General features: G+C 44.1%; 1 protein-coding gene and 1 non-coding gene across 6 annotated transcripts in view; one reads left to right on the top strand and one right to left on the bottom strand.

Annotated features, from left to right (window-relative positions):
• BAG1 (BAG cochaperone 1) overlaps positions 1-13,355 on the bottom strand; it is a 57,127-nt gene extending 43,772 nt beyond the window's left edge. Inside the window, exons 1-7 of one of the 5 annotated variants that reach the window (XM_023545201.2) lie at positions 13,105-13,355; positions 11,111-11,239; positions 8,997-9,079; positions 6,242-6,355; positions 3,893-4,000; positions 2,995-3,057; positions 1,855-1,945 (exon numbers count right to left, since the gene is read on the bottom strand). In XM_023545201.2, the coding sequence (XP_023400969.1) occupies positions 1,856-1,945; positions 2,995-3,057; positions 3,893-4,000; positions 6,242-6,355; positions 8,997-9,079; positions 11,111-11,239; positions 13,105-13,231 (714 nt within the window). In that variant the 5' untranslated portion in view covers positions 13,232-13,355 and the 3' untranslated portion in view covers position 1,855. Of the gene's footprint in view, positions 1-1,068; positions 1,946-2,994; positions 3,058-3,892; positions 4,001-6,241; positions 6,356-8,996; positions 9,080-11,110; positions 11,240-13,104 lie in introns of those variants that run through there. The other 4 variants (XM_023545200.2, XM_064291807.1, XM_023545203.2 and 1 more) reach the window with 4 other exon arrangements.
• LOC111749903 (U6 spliceosomal RNA) lies at positions 9,510-9,615 on the top strand. Its single transcript, XR_002785075.1, has one exon. It is a non-coding gene; the product is annotated as a U6 spliceosomal RNA (small nuclear RNA).
• Positions 13,356-13,601: the final 246 nt, after the last annotated feature.

Here is a 13,601-nt window from a genome sequence, read left to right as displayed (position 1 = left end):
ACATTTTGAGTTCCTGAAGCCCAGTTGCCCTTGACCTTCCCAAAGTTATGTGCAATAACTGGTATCCTGTCATTAATTGTTCTATTTTGTCCAATCTCTTTGTAACTAGGCTTCTGGCACTTTCAACTAAGAGTCCTGACTACTATGAAGGAGGGCTTCTCAGAGGCGGTAACTTTTAGGTTGTGCCTTGAAGGATAAGCAGAAATCGCTGACTAAATAGACAATATGAGAATTTTTCCAGCTCCGTGAAGCTGAAAGATGTTTGTGGGATCACAGATCCCCTTCATTCCCTTGAAGAAGAAATGATCATGTCCCAGGAAAGTGAGCAGCTGAGAAGGGGTGTTCTCTCCCTGGTCACAGGCAGAGATACCCTGTGATGAACAACTCTGTGTGGTGGGCCTTCTGTGCCAGACCCCACTCACCTCCCTGAACAACTCCCCAGCAGTCAATGCCTTAGGACCTCTTCTTTCAACCCTTAAATAAGACAATGGCTGTTACAGCATCAGTGGCTAGGTGCATCGATGACAATTTCACTCTCAGTATGTGCATTCAACGTCCATTCATTCTCCAAACATTCACTGAGTACCTACTATGTACCAGTCTGTCTACCTCCTAGGTTGTATATGGATTAAAGGACTAATACAAATAAAGAATTCAAAACAGCGTCTGGCACGCAACTTCTCATTCAATGTTGTGGCCCAAGGCTACACAGCTACTATAGTTCCAGCCAAAGCTGGAACCCGTGTAAGGCAGAAACCTGTCAGAGAAGGAAAACTCAAGTATTTTCTACTAAAACAAGCAATAGAACAATGGTAAGACTGGACCCTGTCAAAGACGGAAAACTTGTGAGACCCAGAAAAACAAGGCAGTCTCATCGAGTTCCAGCTCTCATGGATTTCACTGTACATAAAAAGAGGTAAATACTAAACCACCCTGATTAAAGTTGGGCTGCGCTGGGCCCTGAGCCTTGTCCATTTGTCCATCCCTACCACTATCATAATTCTGACTAGAACCACAGAAGGCTTTTCTTTCTTATACTTCATTAAAAAAAAAAAAGTTTAAACACTCTTCTGCTTGCTATTGGATATTCAAAACAGGCTTTTAATAACAGGGAAAAACGATCACAAAATGGATAAGAACAGCCTTGAAGGAAATACAGATCTCAGGAAGGTACAGAAGTTAACAGAAATGCCTCTGAAGGAAGTACACATCACTCCCGAGAAGTTTAAGGCTAGCTACACCCACCTGCCTGCTTTTACCTGCTCTGGCTACCCTGTCTACCCTTCCTATGCCATGGTTCTCGCCTGGCTTCAGGCAGACACTAAATAACACGGGGTTCTAACCTTCTGGATATTTACTTGGGGACAAGGAAGCCCATGCATCAATCACAGGCCTCAACCAGGGTCACTGGGGGATGAGGACAGGGTCTGTGAACCAACAACCCAGCTGTTTGAGACTTAGGTCACAGTGAGGGATGTTTGAATTACATGTGTGTTTGCCAAACATTTGTTGTGGGACATTCCTAACACTGCTGACCAGAAGCAATCTCCTGGTGATTCAGGTTTTACATCTATGGGACGAGAGGATCACAAGGGCAAAAAAACCCCAATGTATCTGGAAACCAGGTGGCCTTCTGGATGGCACAGCCCATAGAAACAGAATGGGAAGAGACTGGAGCTCTACTTAAGTCTGCAAAGACAATACTTCTTCATTGAGAACAGGCCTAGGAGTAGAAAAATTGGCAATTGGCCAGTTGTCCCCAGCAGCCCAGAAGAAATCAGGTAACTTCTAGTTGGGAGATGGCAGAGCTGGTAGTGTAGTTTTTCAGGGCGGCACAGCCCCCTTCCACCTCACCTCAGTCTGCCAGGGCCAAGTTTGTGGACTGCAGCCGTTCGGTCTCCTGGCCTATGTTCTGCTCCACTGTGTCACACTCAGCCAGGAACGCCTAAAAAGATAAACGTGGAGCAGTGAAGGCCCATGCAAGGCTAACCAACCACTGCCCATGCAAGGCTCTCTGCTCAGCCATTCTGGGGAAACAGTGGGTGACTGTACAAAAGTGCAGGGACAAAGATGGGTGCCTGGCCTGGGCTTCAAGGGAAGGGGGAGGAGATAGAGGGGAACTTAGGACCAGGGCTCTGACAACGCTTGAGGCCAACAACCCCAAAAAGGCGGTGAGGACAGGAAGTCCTGCCTCAGGGCCACTGCAATGCACTTCAGAAGGTACTGTACACATCATATTCTACATGAATAGTGCCTCCTGGAGTTGTGCAATGGGTCAGTTCTACTAAATAAATAAATCAGTTACTAAACAAATCCATCTATTTAGTCCCTAAATAAATTCAAATATAATTAAAGGGACATGGAAGAGGCTCTTCTCTGATGTTTTGGGATCACGCTGAGAAATAACAATCAAAAAAAAAAAAAGCCCATGCCACTGCTCTGACAGGGATCACAAAAGAGGGTCCCAGACAGAGCTGGAGAAAATCACAGGAACAAATTCTAACTAAAAAAAAAAAAACAGACCAGACTTACTGGTCTGACAGAGACTGGAGAAACCCTGAGAATACGGCCCCCGGACACCCTTTTAGCTCAGCAATGAAGTCACTCCTGGGGTTCACTCTTCAGCCAAAGATTAGACAGGCCCATAAAACAAGACTAAATGGGCACATCAGCCCAGGGGCAAGGATGAGAAGGCAAGAGGGGACAGCAAAGCTAGTAATAGGGAACCCACAGTCGAGAAGGGTAGAGTGTTGACATGTCGTGGTATTGGCAACCAATGTCACAAAATAGTATGTGTATTAATTTTTTTTTTTTTATTATTTAATGAGTAGCTGGTTTACTCTGTAAACCTTCATCTAAAGTACCATAAAAAATAAATAAAAAAGCCCAATTCACACACTGCACTTGCTCACTACCCCTAACTAGAACAGATAAATACACACATGCACACACACCCCAATGCATCACTTTGTAATATTCTGCCACACAACTCACCTGAACCTTTGTCACCAAGCCCTTCCTTTTCTGTCTACTGTCTCTGAAATTTTCTGGCAGAATCTATGGAGCAGTAAGTCAACACATAAACAATCCTCAGTGAAAATGACATAAGAAAACGTCAGAAACACCCACAGTCCACCAAACAGGTCACCGATGTGAATGAGATGTGTGCGTTTTCAGGAAGAATTGTCCGGGTCTGAATCCTACAACAGCTCTTCCCATGTTCACCCCTTTAAAAGTTCCCTCTGTTCTCAGTGTGTGGGTCATAGACATGACCTGTAACACAGACTTTGTTGTCTCACTGTTCTGTGTGTGTGGATACTATGCCCTGGCCACTCCATGAGCTTACTGTGGCAGGAAAAGTTCTGTCTGCTGCTTCTTTACCCCCTACGGAGTACCCAGCACAGAGCTCATCCTTGAAAATGAGGCACTGGGCTAGAGATAGCGTTGCTATTATCTACAAAGGGCAGCATGGGTCCAGTGATACTTAATAGCCTCACAAGATCTTATCTGACTGAATTCCGTGCAGGTGATGAGCTCCATAGAGTACTGGACAACGAATAACAGGAAAAGTGAAGCCCTGTGTTTCTTTGACCCAGAGATAAGCCTGGACCACATGGGTATCAGCTTCATGAGAATTACAGATGCTATTAACACACACATATATAAATGGGAAAAGCCTTATGTTGATGGAGATGTGAGTGTCCAGAAATGAGGGGCTGTCTTGTTTTTCTGTGTATTAACCCAGGACCTAGCACAGTGTCTGGCACACAGCAGATGCTCAATAGCCTCAGGCTGATGGTTTCTCTCAGGCCACAGGAGTGCACTGCTGAATGAGTGAGACTGATTGAAATACCGTCACTGAAAATTAGATTCTTCTCAACCGAGTATTTACCAGTGTGTCTATCTCCTCTAAGATCTTCATAAACTGTTCAGTTGTTGCTTTTACTCTCCTATCAAGTTTGCAGAGAGCTTCAGCTTGCAAATCCTTGGCCAGAAAACCCTGTGGAGGAATAATGCATTACTACAAGGGTTCCTTGACGCTGATGGAAACTGCCCAAGCCACGGAACTGATAAAGCTGCCATATCCTGAGTCTACCATTCCCCTAACTATGCCAGACCACAGCACCCAGCACTTAACCTCTTGGGAAAAACAGGCAGGCTAGACCACTGAGGCTCTCATGTGGCCCACTGAGGCTGCAATCGAGTTCCATGGCCTGGCTCTGGTGATGCCCTTGGTCACAAGTGATCACCCATACGAAAGAGGCAGCGTTAGGAGCACAGGCTTTAGAGAGTGATCGGCCTGTGTTTGAATCCTGACTGTCATTTACTGGTTTGTGATCTTGAGCAAAGCCACTTAACTTATCTATTCCTCAGTGTCCTCACTTGTAAAATAGAGATTAATCTATCCACCTCTGTGGGGTTACTGTGAGAATAAGGAGAATATATACAAACATAATTCCTGATATAATAATTAATAGATATAATACTAAAAAATGACAGCACTTATTATTTTTTGAATTGTCTTGCTCTAGTGGCCATCCAAGGCACAATTAGTCTCTATTTGCCTGCAGCAACAAAAGAAGACAGTCAAGAACAGGAGGGGGATATGGAATGTGTGGCTGATTGCCTCCACGAATAACTCCCTCCTTTCTCGCAAGACCAGAAGAGCTAAATGGTGCCCGGCTACCATTACTGAACATTTTCATCAAAGATTCTGTGGAGGAATCTTGATCAAAAGGGGGAAAATGCATAACAGAATTTCAAATTCTCATGGAATCCAGACTTCTGGAGCCACAGAGGCTGGATAAATCCCTGAAACTATTGCCCTGAGATAATCTTTAAACCTTAAACCAAAAATATCCCCTGAAGTCTTCTTAAAACCAAATGGTTTAGCTTAACTAATAAAAAATGTTTGCCTTGAGCATTACGCTCTTCTATGAACTATCTATATGGAATCAAATTGACAACAGCAACTTGAAAGACTAGGTGGGAACCTTAGGGGGCAGTGAGTTTATGTTAATGGGGGGAAGAGTAACTCAGAAAAGGAAGGTTAAGAATGGCTGCACAATTTGAAGAATGTAACCAATGCCACTTAATTGTACCTGTAGAAACTGTTGAATTGGTGTATGTTTTGCTGTGTATATTCTCAACAACAACAAAATAAATAAAATCGTCTTCCTGTTAATTCACATTACTTGGCCTAATGACCTTATGCTTGGCTGCTGACAAGAGGTGGACAGCAGGGATACCTGAGGATGTTTGTCAAAGCCTGGAGCTACAGACGCAGATTTGACAACATATAGCAAAAATTTTAAACATCTAGCATTCTAAATCGAAAAATTTATTTTGCAAAAACAATTGGAAACAGGCAGGAAAATTTATGTCCGAGGCCATTCAAAGAAGCAATATGCATAATGCCAAAATAACAACATCAGGTAATGAATAATAGGGAAATTATCAGGTAAACTATGATTCATATATGAAATATTATGCAAGCTTTGAAAAATATCATTTTTAATAACATAGAGAAATGTTAAAGTTTCACCCAATAAAAGAACAATTTACGATGTGTACATAAGATTACGTTACCTTTTTTTTAAGATGGGAAAAATATGCTCTAGGCTTTAATAATGGTTATCTATTTAAAACTTTAGTACAATCAACACATATTACTTTTGTAATTAAAACACATACACACCCATTAATGTTGTAAAATAAGAGAGAAAAAAATATACATGGCCTTGAGCTGTTTCTAATCCTCACTGGGCTTCAGTACTCCATCTCTAATACAAGGAATTGAAAAGGATGACTACCCTTCTAAGATCATGCTCAACTTGGATATTCTATGAATCTACAAAATGTGTCGTGCCTTATTAAACTCACTAAAACAGACTGGACTAATAGAAGCTACTTGTTATACTTCAGACAATACATGTTCCTACAAATGCAAATGGATGCTGGCTGGAGTTTGACAATGACGACAACAATAACACCTATAAAGCAACTTAGAATGTGTCAGGCTCAAGCTACATTATCAAATCCTTACAAGAAGTCTAAGAGGAAGGTACCACCATTATTTCCTTTTTACAAAGAGAAACTTGCCCAAAGCAATAGTTTGAAAGGGTGGAGCCAGAATTTGAAGCCAGGAGTCTGAACACAGAGTCTGCCTTCATAACCACAGATATAAAGTCCCCAACAATCTCATAGAAGGTAGAAAGTCAAAGTCCACAAGGGGAGTTACCTGCTGGATTCCAGCAAAATCTTTACTCAACTCTTCCAGTTGGTTAGCTATCTTCTCCACAGCTTTCTCTAAGTCTTTCAACTTCTTTAATTCAACCTCTTCCTCTGGACTGTTCTAAAATGTTTAAGAGTAAAATGAAGTCAACAATTACCAAGAACAGTAGCTGCTATCGGGAAAAAAATCTGATCACAATTGGGCTAAACCACTCTCCTAGAGAGAATAGTCTCTACTCTGCTGCTGTTTGGAAAAGCAAGCCTAGGGGTCATACCTTAAGGTTTTCTATAAAAAAAGACTGCAGACCAGAGATGTGTCAGGTAAACATGTTGGTGAGGGCCCTGATAGCTTAGGTTCTGAGAATGGAGCCAATCCAAGCACCAGATTCAGCCTCAGCCTGGGACTGATCACCAACAGCCAGACTGAAGCTTGGAGGGTAAACAATTACAGTGAACACCTGTGAGAAGTCAGAACAGCAAAACGTTCTATTCCTTTAAACAGATTTCCGAAATGTTGTCCTACAACGAAGCTCTCCCATTCAATACAACGATGATAATCATGAATACTCTCATTAAGCTCTCCCCATATGCCAGGAGGAGCCCTGGTGGCACAGTGATTAAGAACTTGGCTGCTAACCAAAAGGTTGGCAGTTCAAATCCACCAGCCACTCCTTGGAAACCCTATACAGCAGTTCTACTCTGAGTTGGAACCAACTCAATGGGTATATGCGAGGTACTATCCTAAACACTGGAAACCCTGGTGGCATAGTGGTTAAGTGCTATGGCTGCTAACCAAAGGGCTGGCAGTTTAAATCCGCCAGGCACTCCTTGGAAACCCTATGGGGCAGTTCTACTCTGTCCTATAGGGTCGCTATGAGTCGGAATCAACTCGACAGCACTGGGTTTGGTTTTTGGTTTGTTATCCTAAACACTTTACCTATATTTTTTTTTTAAGCCTTACCACAATCTTACGAGAGAGGTACTGCTTTATAGATGATGAAATTGAGATGAAGTGAAGTAACCTAAGGTTGGAAACCCTGGTGGTGTAGGGGTTAAGAGCTATAGCTGCTAACCAAAAGGGCGGCAGTTTGAATCCACCAGGTGCTCCTTGGAAGCTCTATGGGACGGTTCTACTCTGTCCTATAGGGTTGCTATGAGTCAGAATTGACTCGACGGCAGTGGATTTGGTTTTTTTTTTGAACCTAAGGTCACACAGTCCAAAAGAGGTGGAGCTGAGACCTGAGAATTCAGACTTGCCTCTACACACCCCAGAACAGTTCCAACTGGGGGACTTGTAGCTTCTTTAAACTCAACCCTTGGGTTCTGCCCATTGTCCATCACCACTCTGTGACCTGAAAGTGAAAAATCTAGAACATATTCCCTTCTTTTACCTAGGTAATTGGTAGCCAGGGTCAGCAGTTTCACACTTTATTACACTATCTCAAATGGTTCACTCCTTTTTATGGCCAAATCCTGAGTCCCAGTTCCCAGGGAGTTCCAAGTCTGGGCTAGATTTTCTTTGCTCTCACTTTGCTGATCTCTGCCCTCCACTCAGAACCAACCAGCTCACTCAAAATAAGGGAACGTCACATGATCAACAATTCCACTGTGTCACAATGCAGGGCTAGCCATACCCCCTCTTTCATTACTTCAGGAGCAATTGCCTTCAGCTGTCACCAACTGACCTTACCCAACTGCTGGCTCTTTTTCTCCTCCAGCTCTTTGTTCTGGACCCTTTCCTCTGGTCAAAGAGGATTTAACCCTTGTGGGAGATTAGTAAGAAGGGTGGTTAAAGGGAGAAAGGCTCCTGAAACGTGCACCCCAACCAAAACCCACTGCCGTTGAGTCCATACCTACTCATAGCAACCCTATTAGGACAGAGTAACTGTCCCATGGAAACCCTGGTGGTGTAGTGGTTAAGTGCTACAGCTGCTAACCCAAGGGTCGGCAGTTCAAATCCGCCAGGCGCTCCTTGGAAACTCTACGGGTCAGTTCTACTCTGTCCTATAAGGTCACTATGAGTCGGAATCGACTAGATGGCACTGGGTTTGGTTTTTTTTTTTTTTTTTGGTTTAACTGTCCCATAGGGTTTCCAAGGCTGTAAATCTTTACGGAAGCAGACTGCCACATCTTTCTCCTGCAGAGTGGATGGTGGGTTTGAGATGCTGACCTCTCGGTTAGCAGCTGAGTGCCTTAACCACTGCACCAACAGAAACGAAAAACCAAACCCACTGCCGTCAAGCCAATTTTGACTCATAGTGACCCTATAGGACAGAGCAGAACTTCCCCATAGGGTTTCCAAGGAGTGGCTGGTGGATTTGAACTGCCAACCTTCTGGTTAGCAGCCATAGTTCTTAACCACTGCACCACTGCACCACCAGGGCTCCTTGAAACCTGCACACGGTACTTATTTTTAAAATCTATAGGTTTACTTTAACAAAACACTCTTGCAAATCCCACTCCAAGTGAGCAAGCCCTGTCTTAAGCACCAGACTGCAATTTTACTACCAAGACGAAAGTTACTTTATAGAGTCATCACTACCACTCCTAATTCACAGAGCGATAGTCCTAACCAACAGGAGCAGAAGCATGGGCTAGCAAGTAAAAGAAAACACTGGTAACCTCACTGAACAAATGCATTCGTTTAAAGGAGTTTCACTAATGCAGAAAGTAGATCCCCAGTTTAGCCTTCTCAACAGAAACACATGTAAAAGATCTCAGTCATTTGATTCTGAGGAGTTCTGGCAGAAAAAGCAGTTTACCTTTTTTCCAATTAACATGACCCGGCAACCATTTTGTATTCCAAGTACTGACAATGGCTGTTCCATTTCCTTCAGGGATTTTCCTGAAAGAGGAAGAAAGACATGCTGAGTTGTAACAACTGCACAGTAAATACTGAAATAGATTTCAGCAAGGGCAGGGGAAACAGACAAATGTGTTCACTAACGAGAAGATGATAAATTGATATAAGTTTCTCTGAAGCTATCTTTATCCCGTAACTTCACTTCTAGGTATTTATCCTAACCAAGCAACTGAACTTGTGCCTACAACATAACTATTATACAGTAATATTTAGTGCAACCTTATTCAAAGTAGTGAGAAATTGGAAACAGGCCAAACATTCAGGAATAGGGGTCTATCATACGCTATGACACACCTATGTAATAAAACACTTCATCGGTGTTAAAATTCATTTTTCGGGTAACTTCAATGCCATGCTGAATGTTGATGATCCAGTATCATAGAAAAAAATGTTATTAAGACACTATAATCCAGTGCTTGCTTTGGCAACACATATACTAAAATTGGAAACAAGACAAGAGATTAGCATGGCCCCTGAGCAAGGATGACACACAAATTTATGAAGCATTCCACATTTTTTTTGATATAATTGGTGTCAGTGAATTGCACATGAAAAATGTTGAATTGGCAATGCTGTGTCTATATTTTTACAACAATAAAAATAAATAAATGAAATAAATCTGTCCCCTCAAAAATGTTACATATCTATTAATGAAAAAAATCAACCTTGCAGAGCTAAAAACTCTTGCACAGTGCAGTGGAAAAATATATTGAACCTTGTGAAACTCAATGTTATCAGGAAGAGGCAAAGAAAAAGCAAAATTGCTACTGAACAAGCCACTCTTGAGAAAGTGTTGGTTCCTCTAACACAATAAGAAATATTTTACTCAATAAAGTTAAATAAATAAAAATATAGGTGGAGGACAACATATACTTGATATAAGGAACGAATATACGACTCACTGAAGCATCAAAAGATAAAGCATTACAAAACAAAACAATAACAAAAACCTCTATAATCCATATGATCCCAATTTTAAGAAAACAAAAATAAAATGAAATACGACCAGACAGAAATATATTAAAATGTTATTAAGAGGTTTTATCTACGGGAATATTTTCATCTTTGCGCTTTCTTTTATTTTGAAATATGACCTTCTATTGCCTTTATAATTAGAAAAAAAATGTTTTTTAAAAAATAAGGAATTGCACTATAAAATATAAACAAAAATGCTTCCCATCACTGAATTCTTTATAATGACTGGCACCAAATGGGATAAATCTGTCCCTGTCAGATACCAGAATAAGGGGATCCCATGGGACTGGGAAGGTAAACAGGGGTAGGTGGTGGATCCCAGCAGAAATCTGCATCATCCACTGGGCTTGCCATATGCAGGCCTCTAATAAGTTCATTCAACACCTTGTCTGTATTAGCACTGTGCTACCAAGACTGTGCTAGGCACTGGAAAACATAGCAGGATCTCTGCCGTCATGGAGTCTGTTATTCTAGCAGCGAAAGCAGATGTTAAGCTACTAAGAAAACAATTATTTAACAGTAATTTCAATACATACTATGCAGAAGTGGTAGAGGGTGTCATGTGATCATACAATGAGAAAAGGACCTAACCTTGCCAGGGAAGATTGCCTGTGTGCTTTAGTGAAAATAGTGAGATCTCTGCCACCATCATGTGACTTCAAATCTAATACCTCTCCAAATGGTTGAAAACATCTAGTACATAGTAAACCAAACCAGACCCAGTGCTGTCGAGTCAATTCCAACTCATAGCGACCCTACAGGACAGAGCAGAACTGCCCCATAGAGTATCCAAGGAGCACCTGGCGGATTTAAACTGCCAACCCTTTGGCTAGCAGCCGTAGCACTTAACCACTACACCACCAGGGTTTAGTACACAGTAAGCCCTCAATAAATATTTGTTGGAAGAATGAATGAATAAATACACAAATAAGAATAATTTGTCCCAATGTGAAAACTGAGTTACCACTAGGTGAGGTTCAGCGGTTTTAAATCTGCTCTTTAGTCACAGGGGCTCAAAGCTAGAACAGACATACCTACCCTTAAATATGAGTTTCTGAAAAGGCAGTGGAACCCCTGTAGCCTCTTCAACAAGCTGGGCCAGGTCTTGGACAGTTGGTTCACTAGTGCCCTGCTGTGGGGTAACATAAAGGTCGTGCTTCTCATTGTCTGGGGAGAAAGAAAAGCATTCAGTGACGACTACCCGGCTGTATAAAACAATATAGGCTGATGCTTTATTACATTTATTACCCAGTCTTAGCTCATATACCACCTACTACAGAGAGCCTGTCCTCATCCGCCTGGTTCTCCTCTGGTGACATGCTCAAGGATTTTTGTTTCCTTTATAGTAATTTTACCTCTACAACTCATGGCAACACCATGTGTATCAGAGTAGAACTGTGCTCCGTAGTTTTCAATGGCTGCTTTTTCAGAAGATCGTCAGGCCTTTTTCCTGAGGTGCCTCTGGGTGGACTCAAACCTCCAACCTTTTGGGTAGCTGCTGAGTGTATTAACCATTTGTACCACCCAAGTACTTACTATTATTACTATAACTAACAATAATAATGTTGATGGCTAAAACGGAACATTCATTACATGCATTAAAAAAAAAAAAATTGCTGTCCATCAACTCCAACTGACAGGGACCCTACAGGACAGAGTAGAACTGCCCCATTGGGTTTCCAAGGCTGTTAATCTTTACAGGAAAGAGGCTGCCATATCTTTCTCCTATGGAGCAGCTGGTGGGTTCAAACCATTAATCTTCCTGCTAGGAGCCCAGCGATTAACCAGTGTGCCACCAGGGTTCCTTATCAAATGCAAAGGGGGCCATAGCAGGCTCAATTCATGTACATACTATCTTATCAATCCTCAGGACAACTCCATGAAGTAGGTACCACTATTCCCTATTTCACGGATAAGCACTGTTTCAGTTCTCTTAAGGACCTGCCTATGGAGAGCCAACCAACGGCTGATAAAGTCAGAGCTTGACCCCAGATCTGTCTGATTCCAAACCCCATGCTTTTCATCACAAGCCATCCTCCCTGACTGCCCTGCACCCTGTACTGGTCTTATCTCCCTCACATTAACAGGCAAGGGACTGTTTCCCAAGTCTCTCCCACTGTGCACACCTGGTGCATGGTTGTGCTCAGTACATAAATGAACAAATAAACCCAAACAACTGAGAATTCTCCTTGGAACAGAAGTGCCAATCTTTTCCAGGAACGTGGACAGTAAGGAAGTAGCCTGTGTCCAGTGCACTGCACCAAGCCTTAAGCCCCTCCATACCCTAAGGGTGGGGGTGGGTGGCATGAGTTACCAACTCTACCTCACAGAAAAGAAAGGAGACACCCCAAGGTCATTCAAAACTGAAAAATGTAGAACCCTAGTCTCTAGATTCCAAGGTCCTGGGATCTCCCCAGCTGGTCCTGAAGAAACCTCATGGACCCAGCTCATAGTTAGGTACACTGACTTGACTTTGGTTCTGTGTCAACTCCAAAAGTACTCAAAAGGCTGCCCAGAGTGTATGCTCGGGCCCACTGGCCCCACACACTTGGATATGCAGCTTCTAGCACGAAGGGGGAACTCAATAAATAATGAACACCCCGCCAGGCACTTTGTCCACACCCATCACACACGTAGGTGTCCAGACTCGTGGCAATCACACACAACATTGCCAAATACGATACTGACACACATACCTACAATGGCAGTGCGGGCACACACCAACACACACAACTAGGTCCACGACGTGCAGCACGGACACACTTGAACACAGAGGATCAGACACGTGGCCAGAGACAGAATACGAACACCGGCCACACTGAAAGGAGCACAGACACAAGACATAGACAAAAGCCGGCCACACCGACACAGTCAAAAACCTACAGTCCCAGAAGCCAGGGCAAACACAAGGACACACACTTCCGGACACCAGGACAAAGACAAGGACACACGCTTCTGGAGGACACGAGACCGAGCCCACAAACCGGGCCTGCCCTCACAGCCCGGCCCGGCGCCCATCCGGCGGCGCTCACTGTGGGTGACGGTCAAGTTGAGCCTGGTCGCCGCCATTTCCTCGCTCTGGGCTACCGCCTCACTCCGGGTCATCTCCTCGCTCCGGGCCATCTCCTTGCTCGGGACCACTTCCTCCCTCTGGGCCATGTCCTCGCTCCGGGCTGTGTGGGGTGGTGTTTTCTTCTTCACCCGCGGCCTGCGAGCGCCGGGGGCGGGGCCCCTGGTGGGTCGGTCATGTCCGCTGGCCTTGCTCGGGGCGGACGGACGCTGAGACCGGGGCGGCTTGCGCTGGGCCGGGCTTTCGGCCTGGTGCGGCTCCCGGCCCGGCCGAAGAACGCGCCTCCGGGGACCCGGCCGCTCCCCGTGGCCTCGCGGTGTCCGCGCGCCGCCGCGTTCCTCCAGGCCCGCGCTTGCTGATCTCCCCGCGGCTGGAGCCGAGCGCCGCGTTTCCCGATCCCGCCCGGCGGCTTCCCGACCCCGCCCCAGCCTGCTGGCCACGCCCCTCGGAGCAGGCCCC

This window comes from Loxodonta africana, chromosome 9 (assembly GCF_030014295.1).
Source record: "Loxodonta africana isolate mLoxAfr1 chromosome 9, mLoxAfr1.hap2, whole genome shotgun sequence".
In the NCBI taxonomy this organism is placed as follows: Eukaryota; Metazoa; Chordata; class Mammalia; order Proboscidea; family Elephantidae; genus Loxodonta; species Loxodonta africana.
The sequence above is the reverse complement of the archived record's forward strand: the minus strand, read 5'-3'. Positions and strand labels throughout refer to the sequence as shown.